The sequence below is a fragment of the Triturus cristatus genome, chromosome 4_2 (assembly GCF_964204655.1).
Source record: "Triturus cristatus chromosome 4_2, aTriCri1.1, whole genome shotgun sequence".
Lineage (NCBI taxonomy): Eukaryota > Metazoa > Chordata > Amphibia > Caudata > Salamandridae > Triturus > Triturus cristatus.
In genome coordinates, this window is record NC_140586.1 from 283,199,112 (window position 1) to 283,216,011 (window position 16,900).

The following is a 16,900-nucleotide window of genomic DNA, read 5'->3' on the forward strand; positions in this document are numbered from 1 at the left end:
GAATAATTCATAACCTTATTCATCAGCTGACTCTGGGACATGTCCATCGATGAAGAATAGAAAGAAGGGACAAAGTAGGGAATCAAAGGGTGATGTACATTTAGCACTGGTTGATGCATCTCTTGAGATCAGTGGACGATGTGCCTTAGTGGAGCACCGAAAGATATGCATAAGAAGCACTGTAGATATGCCTCAGAGGAGCACTGGGAGGTTTGGCTCACAAGATGACTAGGTGTTCAGAGAGCACTGAGGTATGCCCAGTGCAGAGGAACGTGGCTATGTGCACATGGGGGTTCAGGGTTATGTGCAGCTAAAGACGTTGGTAGATGAGCAATGGGGCATCCTGCAAGTACAAATGAGGAAACCTCATGATGTGTCCTATATTATGTCACATATCTGTAGACCTTGGATTTTTAAGCAGGTTATAATAATAATAAGAACATTGCTTATACTTGCCTACTGCATAATGAATATATCACACTGACCCTCAACTCTCTCCACTGGCTGCCAGTCAGAGGAATTGCAAACCAAAATTCTGTGCACAGTCCACAAATCTCTCAATGGTAGTGTCCTAAACCAGTTGATCAATCTTCTAGCGTCTGCCACCAATCTAAATTAACTCTTTGTCAAACTCCTACCGAGGCTCAAAAGATTTGCCAACAGATTCCTCCACAAGCATGTTTTGTCCTCTGGAAACAATGTCCCACTCCAGCTAAGACATGAGGATAATTTCCAAAAGATATGGAGATGCAAGGAGACGGACTGCTTCTAACCAACTTATAGTCAGGTCCCAGGCATCTGACTTTGTCGCTCAGAAAACAAATCTTGCAGGATCGCATACAACAAAATTATCCTTTAATTTAAAATTGCTATATCTCTAGAAAGAGTTGTCCCTCTACAGACCTCACAGGTTAAGAATTCACACAGAAGGGCTATACTTTGGGTTACATTGATATTACTGCCGAAACTAATGCATAAGGAACACTAGAACTAAAAGAAGAACTAGCCCACGTTACACAGATATTATGGCTCTATGATTCAGCAGCACTATCCCTCCGGTCACAATGTTTTTACAGGCTGAGAGTAAAGAATCCTCCTTAAGATAAGTAAATCTTATGGCCTCAGCTGATGCCCCTAGATCAGTGAAAATGTAGGTATGTCAGAACTGAAGCGGTCTGCAACTAGGCCTGGAAAGGTTTTACGCTGCTCACTTATAAACAGTACACGACAGGGAACCTAACGTCTAACAAAGCAAATTGATTGCTACTTGCTGGTTCAGGGCTCGTGTGTGACAAAACTCTCTGCATTAGACTGGCTAAATATAATTTGTATGCATTATGAAACTTCAGAACAACTAATTTTGCTTAAAATGTATTTTACTTCTCGAACTTTCTTGATCCTGCCATTAAGGCAGCGGTGCGATTCACATTAGGTTAAAGCAACATACAACAGAGATAATATTGCAGCAATGACAATCACAGATTACAATTTCAACTAAAGATCATATATCCTGTTGAGTAAAGATGATGCGTTGTTGTTAAAAACAAATTAAATGTGTTAAAAACAAAAAATTAGATATATAAACCAGTTTCAAGAATATACAAAGAAATGTTACAAAAAATAAGCTTGCCATTATCAGTATGCCTACTCCTGCCAACAGAGCATTATTATTGTCTAGTGTTGTATAATGAGAAGAATAAAGTCTGGTCGCCTGAAACAGTGCGTGAGCAGGGAGGTGACATACCTATTGGCTCCGGTGACCACTACAACCTTGGTCATTGCGATATAATGCGGCGATGATCAGAACCGTGATGGTTTCGTACCTCCACTAAATACAGCCACCAAATACAAATGAGGTGTACCCTGGCAAACACAGGGTCTAAAGGACAGACTCTGGGGCGGGCCCAATTTCACCGGTCGTCACGACAGGTCAGGCAAAATGCCATTCTTTCAAACGACCATGGAGTCAGTCGGCCATGTTGTAGTCAGGCAAAGCCGCCCATTCAATCTGTTCCAGAGATCGCGCTTATCCGCCTCCTTCGCAAGTCCTCCACATGGAGCTCTAGGATTCCTAGGGGTGGGCGGGTAAATGGGCGGGCACTGAGCGAGGCATAGCACGCGCCCATCTGGTGTTAGTGGGTTGTGGTGGGCTGATGGGCGGCCCTTGAGACGCGAGCCAATAGGAAAGCTGCGTGGTGGAGCTATTGATCTTCCTGGTTAGGTCTCGCCTGAGACAGCGCTTTAGCGCTGCTCTCGCGAGAGCTTTTGTAAAAGGGGGATCTGGAAGTGCAAACTAGTGCTTTTCAGGCCTCCAAATACAGTGCATGTGCGCCAGGCGCGCGCACCATTTGGCAGCCTGAAAGCACTAGTTTGCACTTTGAAATCCCTTGTTTACAAAAGCTCATTTCGCGGCCGCTTTGATGAGAACATCAAAGCGGCCGGAAAGTGCTCACCATTTGCCACCCCCTCCCTTATCCCACTTCCCTCACAATGGGGACAGCTTGTTAGAGTTTCGTTCCTATTTAAACCTGCAGACTACTAAAAGAAAATAATTCCTTTTTTTACTGTTGGATGAAGCCAGATTTACAAGAGCGATAGTTCATTGCTGTTTAACCAGGTAAGGAAAATTTTCGGTGAATGTACTTTATATGGCATTTGTATTATTATAAAAAATCCCACTTTGCATCACTATTTTCATATGTACTATCTCTCGTGATACTGCATAAATACGCAGCAATTATATGTACAAACTTTGCTTTTTCAATGCCTCTGCCTAACTTTCCTTATTGCTAGGACTTTCTAACTGATTTATTTGTGGCCGCAAGGTGTTTGCCGTTCCTACCTTCACAATTTTCAAACTAACAAACGCAATAAAGCTGTTAAAAATGTTACACTGTGGGATTTTTAAAAATTAAATGCTAGTAAGCACTGTTTAAAACTTGTTGGTGTAACCCACTGCTCCCCCGCTCAGACACTTTGCTGCAGCGGCTCCCGCTTACTATGCTAATTGTTCTATGGAGCCTGTACTTGTCCCTGCCACTCGCCTGTATGTTATCCTTCTCCCTCACTGCCTCATAATTGTTGCTCCATACAAACACGTTTCTTGGCGGCCGCAACGTGTCTGCGTCCTCCCTGAGCACCTTACAAACACTTACCTGCAGTGGCTCATGCTTACTACAGTTATTGTCTGCTGAAGCCTCTATTCGTCCATGACGCTTGCCAGCATTTTATTATCCTCCTTAACCGTCTCACCACTGAGACAGCAGCACTACATTCTAAGATATCACAACTAATGTGCAAGAACTAACACAGCAAGGCTTTCACTCGTGCTATCTTATATAAATGTACTGCTTAAAAGGACAAAGTTTGTTATGCTGTCTTAGTCACAGCTTATACCTTTATTTTAGCCCGTTTTTAAAATTATATTTTATCGTGCTGTTGTTTTAAAGGCAATCGCATTATATCAATAAATTATGTTAATATACTGCCATATGTTTTAGCCTTAATATACACACAGTGCTCTGCAAAGACACAGATAGCAGCGCTATCCCTCCAAATACCACAACTAATGTACAAAAACTGAGACAGCAGCGCTATCTCTCAAACGTTACAGCTCCTGTTAATAGTATGCCTTCCAGACAGAAACACACTGTACCTCCTACTCACACATAGTTGTAATCAACAGTACAATTTATTTTTGGCCATAGCTGGTGCCAGCATTTTATCCTTCTTAACCGTCTCACCACTAAGACAGCAGCGCGATGTTTTCAGATACCACAACTAATGTGCAAAGACTAACACAGCAGAGCTATCACTCCTGATACTACAAAATACACATAAAATACTTTACAAGTATAAAGACAGCAGCACTATCCCTAAAAATAAAACACCTGATGTGCGATAACTAAAACAGCAGCGCTATCACTCGTGCTATTTTATATATACGTAGTGCTTACATGAATAATGTTTGTTTTTTTGTCGTAGCCACAGCTTGGACTTTCTTTTTGGCTGTTTTTACAATTGTATTTAATTGTGCTGTGTTGTTTTAAGCCAATCACGTTATATTAATAAGTACTTACACAGCGCGGCGCGCACCACGCATTGTACATAAAATAAAATCTCTTATTTATAACACACGTTTAATCTGCAGGCGCAGGGCTGCTATGCCCCCTCACCCTTAAGGTCAGGTTTACATCGCCACAATTTAAGATCTAATTTTAAAATCACGAGTGCCAGCTACTGCAAAGCACCTATGGGCCTCTCATTTCCCTAGGTATGCTGCTGCAGTCTACCACAAGCGCTGTGTAAAGGATTAATATAGCAGTGCTATCACTCAAAATACCATGCTATTCTCACACGCATAGTAATGTATAACTAAGCACAAAGATAGCAGCACTATCTTTTTAAATGACGTAATGTACATGGACTGAAACAGCAGCGCTATTCATCCAAAGTTACAGCCCATGCTAATAGTACTCCTTCTTGGGAAAAACACACAGTGCCATAGTACTGTTTAGTAAACGTTATCTTAACACACGGGTCAGTGCGTCACTGTTTTACCAGGAAGGGCGCAGCTCGCTCTAAGACACAGCTCTCTCTCTGCTCTCGGCACTCTGGCCCTGCGCGAAGAAGGGGGGTAGCGTTATTGCTTAAAAACCCCTTGTCTGTTCTCACAATTATGGTAACTTACTTTACACAGCGCGCAGCACACCACGCATTGCAAATAAAATACCATCTCTTATACTTTATAACACAAGCACATTTAATCTACAGGCACAAGTTTGCTCTGTCTCGTCATCCTTAAGGTCAGGTTTACATCTGCACCATCTACTGCACAATCCACTGAGAGAGCAGCAGATGTTTTCAGATAACACAACTAATATGCAAGGATTAACACAGTAGGGCTAACACTCGTGCTACCTCAAAATACACATAAAGTACTTTAAAAGTATAAAGACAGCAGCAGTATCCCTCAAAGTAACACAACTAATGTGCGAAGCCTGAGAAAGCAGCGCTATCACTCGTGCTATCTTATATATACGTAGTACTCAAATAAACAATGTTTTGTTGTCTTAGCCACAGCTTGTACTTTCCTTTGGGCTGTTATTAAAATGGAACTTTTTCCTACTGTGTTGTTTTTAAGACAATCCATTATATTAATAATTAATTGTAAGATACTGCAAAATGTTTGAGCCTCAATACACGCACAGTGCTCTACAAAGACACACACAGCAGTGGTATCCTTACAAATACCAAATTTGATATACGAGCACTGAGACAGCGAATATCTCTCCAAGGTTACAGCCGGTGCTAATAGTATGCTTCCTAAGAACAAGCATTTGCAATGCAATAGGTCTCGCAGTTACACGAGTTAAAGCTATTGGCATTGTAAATGACAATGCCAATAGGCATTGTTATTTGCAATGTCAATAGCTCAAACTCGCGTAAATGCGAGACCTAATGCATTGCAAATGCTTGTTTTCTGAATATGACGGGCGCTGAACTCGCTTATGCGGGAACCAGAAGCAGGCACGAGGACTATTCTGCTGAGGTATAAGAAAGTAAACTAACACTACATTTAACCTGTGTGAGTTTTTGAAACTTATGGGCGAATGCCAATTCTTTTTTACAGCAAATGCTCTGGAAAAAGTTATCGCAAACCGCTGTTTTTACATTTCGGTATGTCCCCCAATAACCAGTGATTGAAATGGAAAATTAGAAGGGCCGGCACTCTCCAATTAAAAGTATTATGTCTCCCTTGAGAAGTAGAGGTACTCTCCCTCCCAAAATAAAACCCGCATTTACAATGCAATAGGTCTCGCAGTGACATTGTTTTGAGCTATTAGCATTGTAAATTACATTGTTTTTTATATTGGTTTCTTTTCTAAAAAGTATACAGTATATATTATTGCACACATTAGCTCTCTTTGTAACGTCACAGCAAAGCGACGTATAATAACATGTCATTCCGATATCAGTGCCAATGTGACATCGCCTGTACAAACAGTCACTGAAAAATCTCCTTATGACAACCTGGAAGTGATGGTCTCATTCTACTGGGTTCTGGACATAGACTGCATCACAAATATACACAAAATGCATTTGCACTGTCATCGTGTAAATGATCTCGTGTTAGTTTACACATTTCACACCCATGCCCTACCCACCACCAACCCAAGACTCTTGGAAGAAGCAGTATAGTTAGTTTTACATTCACAAAAGGATCGTATCAGACCATGGGCGCGAGCCTGCTCTGGCCAAGGGCTTTTCCGAGCATCAAACATTTTCAAACACAGACAGAATTTTTTTCTTTTCCTCAGTTTCCCCTTTTTAGGTCTCGCCTGGCGTACTCTGCGTGCATGCGCAATCTCGCTGGCGAGATTTAATGATATGAAGTTTTTTCTAAGGGGCTTTAAGCCCCGCCCCTCTTTTCCATTGGTTGGAGACACCGTTTATGCTAAACGGTGGCCAGCATTTGGAAAAGAGCTACTTGTGACGTATTCGCTCTGCTTTTTCAGCCATCCCATTTGGACGGCCTCGCCTGCTTTTCGTTCATCGCAAAAGGTTTCTTATCTTTATGGGGCCAAACACATGGCCCCATAAAGACAAGAAACCTTTTAGCAGGCGAGAAAGCAGAGCAAATACGTCATGGCAAGCGCTTGTTTCTAACGTCCCTTCTTTTAAATATGTAAATTATTAAGTTTTTTCCCAGTGGCATGAACCCAAGAAAGTCTTCCAGGTTCTTGGTAAACAACGAACATGCACTCCCCCATCAGCACCTGCTGATCTCTACTCCATTCCTCCTCCGCGGGTCCCGCTGACGCCTGTCTTATCTTACGCAGCTACTTTCTAGGCCCGACTGGGCAGTGCAGGGGGCGCGTTGCTAGCTCTTCAGCTCGACCGGGCAGTGCTCCCAGAAGGTCTTTAGACAGCCCGGGCACTCCCTCCGCCGCTATGCATCGGCAAGAATGTCTTCCCTCTCTCTCCATATTAGGCCCTGGGCCGGGTGGAACCCCAGGACTGGCCGCGGGGTGGACGACCTTACAAGGCGCGCCTGGAGCTGGCCCAGGTGAGACAGGACCGGCCGTATAAGGAGTGTCTGAGGGGACCCCCTCCTCCAGTCCAGTGAGGTGAGTTCCCGCGCAGACCACAATGATCCCGCATAGAGAGGGGGATGAGGGGGGGCGACTGCCAGGTGAGAGTAGCCCAGCCCTCCGGTCGCCGCCCCTACTCCACACGGCCTCCACTTCCCGCTATGGCAGTGTGAAGAGGTCTGAGGGGCTGCATGCCACGCATACTACATACGCCTCGGAGAGGGAAAGTGATGAGTGAGCAGGCTTTACTACAGCTGGTGTAGGGGGTAACAGTCACTATTTGCCGGTGCACCCCTCCAGCCCGACCCTGGAAGTGACTTGCACTTTCCAGCCAGGGTGACTCAGCCTGCGAAGGGTGACAGCCCCTCCCGAGCTCACCATGCATGCTGGTACTTGTAGTGTCATTCGTCCCATTATTTACCTATGTATGCAGGGCTGCCGCTACCAGCATATGGTGACATGAGCGGGTTTAGTAACTCACACCTGACAGGGGACACCTGGAGAGCCCTGGGGCCACACTGGCCCTCAACATGACAAACCAAAATACAGCAGAAACGACACGAAAACAGCAAGTGTGAGGCTGGCGGGTAAAGCCGGAAACAACACAACCCCACTCACCTCACAGTCACAACCCCCAGACGAAACAAGCACACAACACAACCCCACTTAATTCATGACAACCCCAGACGAGAATCACACACCACTCACCCCATGACTCAACTCCCAGACAAAATTAAAGCAAACCCTCATGCAAGAGAATTACCCAGCCCCGCTCACCTCCTCACACAACACAACCCCACTCACCTCCTAACAACACCTCCAGACGAGACTAATCGCACAACCCCACTCACCTCATGAGGAACCCCAGAAGAGACTCACCTCGTGACACCACCTCCAGACTAGGATAGCATACAACCTCACTCACTTCATAAAACAAGCAAAACAGAAAGCAGCTCCACATAGTGGGAGGGCGAGGGCTGCCCGCGCATGCGCGGTACCTGTAACTTTCGCGTGCCCAGTGGCGGTGCATGCGGCCGGTGCAGGCAGTGCCTGTCCCCTTCCGGGGCTCCCGTGGTGAAGAGGGAGCCCCGGCGCCAGAGAGGAAGTGCGGGAGCTGAAGTCCCGGGAGGGGGCCCGGGTGAAGAGCAGCAGATAGCAGTGCGGGGCTCCCATGCCTAAGGAGAGAGCCCCGCGTCGTGCTGGCAGAAGTATAGAGGAGCTGGAGTGCTCCAGAAGCGCGCCGCAGCCAGCCGCCGTTCAGGAGGATTCTCCTGCAGACCGGGTGAGTGGGGGATTCTCCATTTGTCCTGTGGTTGTGCTGATGAAGGCACAGTGTGAATGTTTATTTCCTGAGCGGACCCGCCGTTGCAGGCTTCTCCAACGATGGGGCGAGTCTAAAAAAAAGAAAAAAGTGAAAGTGAAACTGCATGCTGGCTTGCGAGGACGGAAGGGGAACAGGAGATGTGCACGCCGCGTGCCTGTAAGCGCGTACACAGGCTCCAATCGCCAAAAGCCTGCGCGTGCCCATCTCCTGTCCCACTTCCGAGGCAAGTCAGCAACAATAGATCTCGCTGGCGACAGAGCTTCGCACTGCATTCGCCAGGCGAGACCTAAAAAAAAGTGCAGGTACTCAGTATCGGACAGTACCAGCTATTTAAAACACAGCCAAATAATTGAGGATTAATGGGCGATTCTGCGGGGGATCGGAGTCCCTTCAATTTTACATATTTTATATTAACACATTAGGGTGGTAAGCTTTTTTTTAGTTGTACCTATACAGCAAGTGTTTCTGGACATAATTCATATCACAGGAGTGTTCGTTCATCAGTAAAGGCACCATGTTTCCTTTTATTGACATATTTCACGTATCAACAACCAGGAAAAAACTGCATTATTAAATAGGATTTTGTGATTTTTTCCCCCCCTATGACGTGTATGTTCTCAACAGTGGCCCCTGAAGAGGGGAGTGTTACCGAAATGCATTGGGCTAAAGACCCAACTTCCGTTTGTTAACTAGGCCAATTTTGATCACGATTAGTTAATGTAAAACAAACACAGAATATCTCTGAAATACAGACATTTCTTATAGTTGCAGTGGCAGTTTTCCCACTAGTTGACTGTGCGTTAGAGATACCAGGAGAGATTGGTTTGCTAACTGGAATTGAAGTTAAATATAAGATTCTCTCCATTTCCAGGTTGGTTTGTCATACGTAGACCAGTTCTTACAGGACCATATTTTAAAACCATTCGGATTGCCCTATATTTTTCATCCTGTCTAATAGATTTAAAATAACCCTCTTCATGTCCAATGTATGAAAGGTTATTTCCACTGGAGTTGAAGGGCTCAGAAACGAAGTATGTTAAGGAAATGTTCTGATTGACATGACAATCTCAGATCCCTCTAGGAGAAAACTTGGATTAGTTCTCATGGAACACAGTATAAGGGTCTTGTGAGCACAGAATCTCCATCATTGTGAGCAGAAGTAATAGTTACCAAAACTGCAACTTTCCAGGCCAAATACAGGAAGGATGGGTATATGACCAGGCTTAAACAGAGGACCTGTTAACTTGGAGAGGACACAGTGGAGATGGGGCTCTAATAGGAGGAAATACATTTCTAATAACCTCTAAGAGGGCATTCCAAATAAAGACATTTGTGACAGAAATGTATTTTAGGCAGCGATAGTCACAGAGATAAAAAAAAAATGCAGCCAAGACCCTATTAGGTGTAGAAAGTAAGGAATCACCACTTTTTTCACACATCTGGAGGGATTCATCATATGCAAAACCTCATCTACTTGAAAACATATGATATTCTGGTGGAAGGATGCTTTGCTTCTTGTAACATGTCCATACAGTCTTATGGCAAGTTCAGATGCCGTACTGTACAAATTCAGCAACCAGGCTCCTAAGTTCCACTAATGAAAGTTTGGATACAGGATCTGGCCTTTAAACTTGTATAGGAGATGCAGCCTGCAAGGTAGCTTCTTGAGTGGGTGCACAGATAGGTATAGGAGGTCTGTCAACCATTATTGATATGGCCACTCTGGAGCTATTAGAATGATTCTAGCTCAGCAATTGTACAGTTTGCTCAGCACTTTCAATGTCAATGGGATAGGAGGAAATGTACGCTGATCAGTCCATTAAAGGGAATTCCCCTTCGACCCTTGTTGATAGTACTTGGAGGCATAGTCTAGGCATTGCTTGTTTCCTGCATCAGCGGACAAGCTTATTTAAGGAAAGTCCCAAATCGAAAAGACTCTTTGCAGCACTTTGTTGAGAAACCACATGTGTTTTTCTTTGAATGGCCTGCTGTGAGTGTGGATCCTTGGCAGATGAACTGCTGTGATGTGCAAGTCTCTTTCTGTAAGAAGTCTATCATATGTACTTCCAGGGAGAGTGGTCTGGAATGACTCCATCCTTGCTTGTTCAAATATTACACTGATGTTGTGTTGTCTGTTTGAACACCCAGGGACCTGCTTCAGGAAATGGCAGGCATGATTTTATAGCGAGATGCACAGGTCTCATTTCCAACAGGTTGATATGATAGGTCTTCTTCGACTATGTCCCTTAAAATTGGAGATGATCACTGTGTGCACCCCATCTTTGAAGTGAAATATACATTACTATTGTCTGTGTCTACACATCACAGTGAAAGGGAACTTGCTTCAGCAGATGCTTGAACTCCCACCACAAGGAAGAAGAAAGATTCAAGAACCAATTTATACTAGCAGGGATGTTATCTGGTATGCCATCAAAAATGTGTTCATATAGATTCAAGATAGCCTCTCCTCCAAAGGAAACATATTTGAGGGTCCAAGATGCACTTAATTAGTATATCTTGTCTAGTGGAGTGGCAGTCGACGTCTTTAGGTTGCCATGCAGACCCAGGCAGCAAAGGATAGCTGAAGCATGCTGAAAATGGTTCAGTGCTTCCACCGAAATCGGAGCCTTTACTAACCAGTGGTCTATATAGGGGTAGATACAAATCTTCTGCCTTCTGAGATGTGCTGCAACAAATGACATTGTTTTTCACTGAAAAGGTTTGTGGTGCTAACTTCAGCTTGATTAGGAGGACCTTTAAAAGGAAGTAACTGTTTCCTACTGCAAACATCAGAGGAGGGATCTGTCATACTGACCCAGCAGTATGGAGGCACTCATAGTATTCATTGATGTAACTTAAGTCTTTCCACTTGCTCTTATTGTCTGAAGGGGCAGTGGAGGTCAGAGCAACACCATGTGATTTTCTGGTTGCCAAAACAATGACAGAATCTGGGTAAGGGTCCGTTGTGAAGAATAGGGAATCTTTATCTAGTGAGTTTATACTTTTTCTGAAGCCTATATGAGGCAGACTTCGCCAATGCCACAGTCAGGAATATTTGCATCATAAGCTCCAGAAGGCAGCGGAACAGAAGTAGTCTGGAAGTATTTCTGAAATACTGTGGACTCAGTTTTGTGCTGTGAGACTGAGTCCCAGGATATTTGCCTGAAAGGAGGTGGTAGGTGAGGAGGGCCGCTTGCCTTTTGCTATAAAGCGTGATAATCTGTCCTATTATGCAGGACTCGTGGGCAAAGCCAGGGTCCATGGCGGGCCTGTCCACACCCTTCAAAGCCAGAAAAAAGGAGGGCCACCCATCCCCAGACTGGATTTAATTTTTTGCTTCAGCATGTTGGCACAGGACTCTGCTTTTTAAAGGTACTGAGCATATTTAAGATTATTTAATGCATTTTGCATGACTCAATTAAAAATCCCCTTTCTATGGCCCTTTTATTTCGTTGGATTGTGACTGCAATTAGATTTTTAAATTAATGGGAAAAAGAAAAGCTGTAGGTAGGCTGTAGGTATCGTGGAGAAGAAAAAAAAAAAGCAACCACACCGAGGAAAATTATAGGTTTAAGGACATCGATAATCTGATAGAGGTTGAATCTATGCTTAATGAAAAGGGAAGGTGTCCCAACTAACAGGAACAAACTGGCCAATATATGTGAGAAAAAAATAGAAAGCACACAAGTCATGCAGTACATCAAAGTCTGAAGTATCTGAGGAACGTTATCCTAGCCTGCCTCCCCCATTAACAGTGAATACCCCAAATCGAACTGAAGACTGTATTCTCATGGTTCCACATTTTGAGTGCTGGACAGATTTCAAGCCCCTCAGCGTACAGAGGGTAATACTCGGGCAAAAAAGGGAGGAACTCGACTAGAGATTTACCAACCAATGTCATTGCTGGGACTCCTACCAACAACATTAAAAGAGATTAGTGGTTTAACTAGATCCCGGATAGAGGAGATTTGTGATCTAAGGCAAGTGGTTACTATGTTATCTTATTTGCCAAAATACCTGGGGCCTTACAGGGAAGCTCAATTTTATCCACTCATATGCCCAATACTGAGAGCAGACTAAGATCTCTCCCCGTTCGTGCCCATATTAACAGCCACACTGACAACTAGAGAGATAAGGAAAACATATAGTCTAGAGATCATGGGACCCCCCCCCCCAATCAGAGCAGGTCAAGGAGATAAACGGTGCAACAGCAATGGCTGTTGCGAGGCATATGCTCATAATCTAGCAAAGGCTTACCAATCATTAGCCCAACATTCTGTATTAGGTGGCATTAAGGAAAGATGGGAAATTATATAGAACATATCCCATTACCTTGTTTCCTCTAATAGAAGGGTTAATTATGAATTACAAAAAACGATGTCATGGCAGTGTCACCACTGACTATCGAACTCATTACAGCCATACCTTGGCAAAAGGGAAAAACGTGTATAGGACAAGAGCCCCTATAATCAAATAACCTTGAAAAATAATGTTCACTGGACTCGAAATGTTCAAAATTGTTATTCCATTCTTTATCTTGATGTTGTGTTAAGCGCTGTACAGACCTAAAAAAAAGATGGGATTTTTTTTGCTTTTTAATAAACGGTTTTATTTAGTTTTAACAGCCACGAGGATGCCAACAAATGAACAGGGCATATATTTAGCATATAATTTCACTTGTATAAGTACCAACCATGCAAGTCAAATCGTAAACATGAGTGGATCCGTAGGTCTCCCAGAAGTAATGGTTTAGAGGTAGCAGGTTAGAGGTGCAGCCACTTACCCCACACACGGCAATGTTTTTGAGGTCAGCCCCTCGCCTTGAACACTACCCTTTCCTATTGGGCACACCAGCCCACACCGCGTTGCCACAGTGCAATGGTGGGAGGAGAGGGATTCAACCACTTTGCCACTATATCTCGCTTTGCAACCAGAAGGGCCGTACCTAAAAAGGCCTTCTCAGCCCTGGTGCCCCCTCCATTATTCCTAGAAGGATCAAGGTGGGAAGAGAGGGAAAATGCGCCCCAGCACCTCTTCCAGATCTCTTGCAACTGCAGTCCAATACGTTCGTATTGACACACACACATGACCACACCATGTGGAAGTCGTCTGCAGGCGCGACTGCACACCAGGGACAGATGGCATCTGGCCGGAGGCCAGCCTTATGCAGGCTGGAGAGGGAGAGGCACACTGCGTGGAGGTAGTAGGTTTGTATTACCCTTAATTTGGAGGAGATGGTGAGCTCGCAAGGGACCATCAGAGCATCACACCAGTCCTCTTCTTCCAGTGCCCCCCCCCCACATGTTCCGCAGGTGGTGTAGTGAGCCTGGGGAGTTTAATATTAGGGTGCAGTAAATGTGTGACTCCCCCCAAGTCCAAGGTTACCCATTAGGAGTTTGGCTTTCAGTGGGCTGAATTCCGTTTGGGGAGGGGGGTAAATGCGTCATGTATTTGGGTATGAAGGGCATGTCTGACCTGGAGGTACTAGTAAAATTGGGCGAGCGCAAGGGCGAAGGACTCTTGTAGGTTTGCAAAGGAGCGTATGTGTGTCCCTGACCATATGTCACCCAATTAGGAGTGCTTGATGTTATCCCATGACTTGAAGCCGATGAGCGTTGCCACCTCCTTCAGCCAGGTGCCGTGCCATAGAGGAGTTTGTTGTGTGAGTCTACCATCCCATTGCAGGTATCCTAAGGCGGCACACCAAGATAGGAATATTATCCGTGTGACTACGGGCAGCTAGGAGGGGGATCAGCGAGCCATACAGCAGTGGCTGGAGAGTTGGGAAGCCTAGTCGAGAGTTCTAATTTGTAGGCCGGGTCCGACCATCCCTCGTTGATCCAGTCATGGGCAACAAGGAGCTCAGAGACAAGATAGTAGAGGTACAAGTTGGACATGCCCACCCCAGTCATTGACAGTGGAGAAGCGCTAACCGCGGCCGAGATCCCCAACATAAAAAGGTCCGTGCATCACTTTCCAGCTTCCGGAACCACGGCCTCGGAATCTGGAGAGGGAGGTTTAGGGGGATAGATAGGAAGCGGGGCAATATCATCATTTTTTACAGGGCTATGGGACCCATCACGTTCAGGGGGAGGTTTTGCCACTTGGCCGAATCAGCTCTAGCTTTCCGGAGCAACGGTTGTAGGTTCAGAGCCTACGTGAGTTCTGGGTACAGAGCGACTCACATGCCCAAACACTTGAAGCTTAGTCTACGGAGAGGAATGGAAGACTGCCAGTCAAAGCAGTCCCTTGAGCGGGCCAGGGGAGCGAACTAGGCACTGATTTGGAAGGGTTTACTTTCAGACCGGAGGCTCGTCCAAAGGCCTCAAGCAGGTGAAGACATTGAGAGCTGCTCCTCGGTGGGTCCTCCGAGTACAGGAGGACATAATCGGCATATAGAGCGATGCGGTCCTCATGGTTGGCATCCCACTGCCACCCCTTGCATAGCAAGTCGCCACAAAGGAGTTGGACTAAGGGTTCCATTACTAAGGCAAAAAGGAGGGGGGACAAGGGGCAACCCGGTCTCGTGCCACGCCTGATGGGGAAGGGGTCTGATAGGACTCCGTTCACGCGCACCCGAGCCAAGGGATAGGAGTAGAGGAACTCAACCATGCCCCGAAAACACAGCCGAAGTGGGTCAGCACCCTTTGGAGGTAGCCCAGTCCACCGTGTCAAAGCTTTCTAAAAATGTATGAGAAGTAGGGCTAAATCCTGTGGCAAGGAATGACGGTGGGCTAGGGCCAAGAGGAGCCTTCAAATGCAGTGGCTCGTGCTTCTTTGCTGCATGAAACCACAGTAGTCCAGGTGGACAAGCAGCGGCAGTACCCTTTTCAGTCTGGTTGCCAGGATCGTGGCGAAAATGTTAATTCCGCAGTTGAGTAACAAAATGGGGCAGTAGTGGGCGAAAGGTGGCAGGAGGTTGCGTCTTGGTGATTACTACTATAGTGGCAGAGTCCAGATCTTCCGTGAAGTAGCCCATGTGACATGCCTCCTCAAACAGGGCAAGAAGGTGAGGGAGAAGTAAGTCTCGATTTTTTTCGCAAGTATTCCAGGGGGAACCCATCAGGGCCGGGCGTTTTTCCGGGGCACAGTCCAGAGAGAGCGTCCCCAAACTCCTCCACCGTAGTAGGGTCATTCAGCAGCTGGGAGTCTTTCCGGGAGAGAGATGGGAGGTCGACCGAGTCTAGGAAACAGTTACTTGCCATCAAGTCCCTGTCCTGGGGTACCATCAAGTCCCTGTCCTGGGGTACTAAGTACAATTCTTTGTAATATCGGGCGAAGGCCTGAGCGATATCTGGCAAGGCAAGGTGCGCGTGGCCAGTTTGAGCCCTAATCGCGGGGACTATTCCGTTGACCTGGTGGTGTGAGACAAGCTAATACAGAATTTTCCGATTTATTTCTGCCCCAGCCGTAAATATTAGCGGTCGTTGGTCGCCAGAGGAGCTTGGCCACTTCTAGGGAGTGTAAGCATATGACTTCCTGGATAAGGCGCAGCTGGTGGGAAATAGCTTCCTGGGGATCAGAGAGGAGGCGCTGTTCCAGGCGTGAAGCCTGGGTTTCCAGCTGAGTGATATGAGTGAGGCGTTCCCGCTCTTGCAACCTGACCAAGCATTTCGTGAACCCGCAGAGGGTTGCTTTGCTGGCGGACCAGAGGGTAATCATCCGGGCCACTGATCCAGAGTTAAGAAAGTAGGCTTGGAGCTCTCCTCTCAGTACTTGGATGATGGTTTTGTTCTGGAGGTACTATGCGTTGATGCGCCACAGGGATCTTGGTGTAGAGGGGTATGCCCCAAGTGGAAAAGGGAGAGTGGTCTGAGATCCCTCTGGGTAGTATGTCAATGTGATTAAGTGACTGGCAGTCAGGTGCCAGCAGGAGGATCAGGTCGATTGGGGGGGGGGGGTGGTGGTGGTGTCGTGGGAGACTGAGGTGTGCATGAATTGGCTGTGCGTCGGGTGCCAGGCCAGCCAAGTTTCAAGGACGCCCCTCCTGCTTGCCACCCGGCCCCCAGCAGGGATTTCTCCGAGAAGGGATTTTGATATTGGGGAACCCAGTGGCGAGGAAGAGGGTCTCACCATGCCTCCTCCGGGAGCAGTGGCACCGCCCTCTGGAAAAAGGGCTGGGAGCGGGCACCAGGGTCGACAATTGGGCCACGATCGTTGGCGAAGTGGGGGGGGGGGGGGAATCACCCCTCAGGCATCCAGGAATTGATCCAAGCTTCTATGAGGTCTGCCATTTGTTGAGGGGCCGCGTCCCCAGCGGACTCTGGGACCCTCATGATGTGGACATTGTTACGCCGTGAGCGTTTTTCCGCAACTTCTGCGCATGCATACAGGTGCGATGTTCGAGTCAGGAGTGTTGAGACCTGAGGCTTGAGGAATGAGACAGCGTCTTCGACTGTGGAGAAATGAGACTCCGTTTCTGTAATCCAGACTATGGCATTGGGGAGATCTTGACGGTGCAATGCAACGTCCATTTTAACCT

The 16,900-nt window shown here is 46.2% G+C and overlaps 1 protein-coding gene across 2 annotated transcripts in view; it reads right to left on the reverse strand.

The window, feature by feature from the left end:
* HSD17B7 (hydroxysteroid 17-beta dehydrogenase 7) overlaps positions 1 to 2,066 on the reverse strand; it is a 179,633-nt gene extending 177,567 nt beyond the window's left edge. For both annotated transcript variants that reach the window (XR_014960605.1, XM_085601517.1), the window contains exon 1: positions 1,745 to 2,066. Coding sequence is in view for 1 of the 2 variants with exons in the window: in XM_085601517.1 (XP_085457643.1) it covers positions 1,745 to 1,779 (35 nt within the window). In the remaining variant the exon portion in view is untranslated. The remainder of the gene's footprint in view (positions 1 to 1,744) is intronic.
* Between the last annotated feature and the right edge of the window lie 14,834 nt (positions 2,067 to 16,900).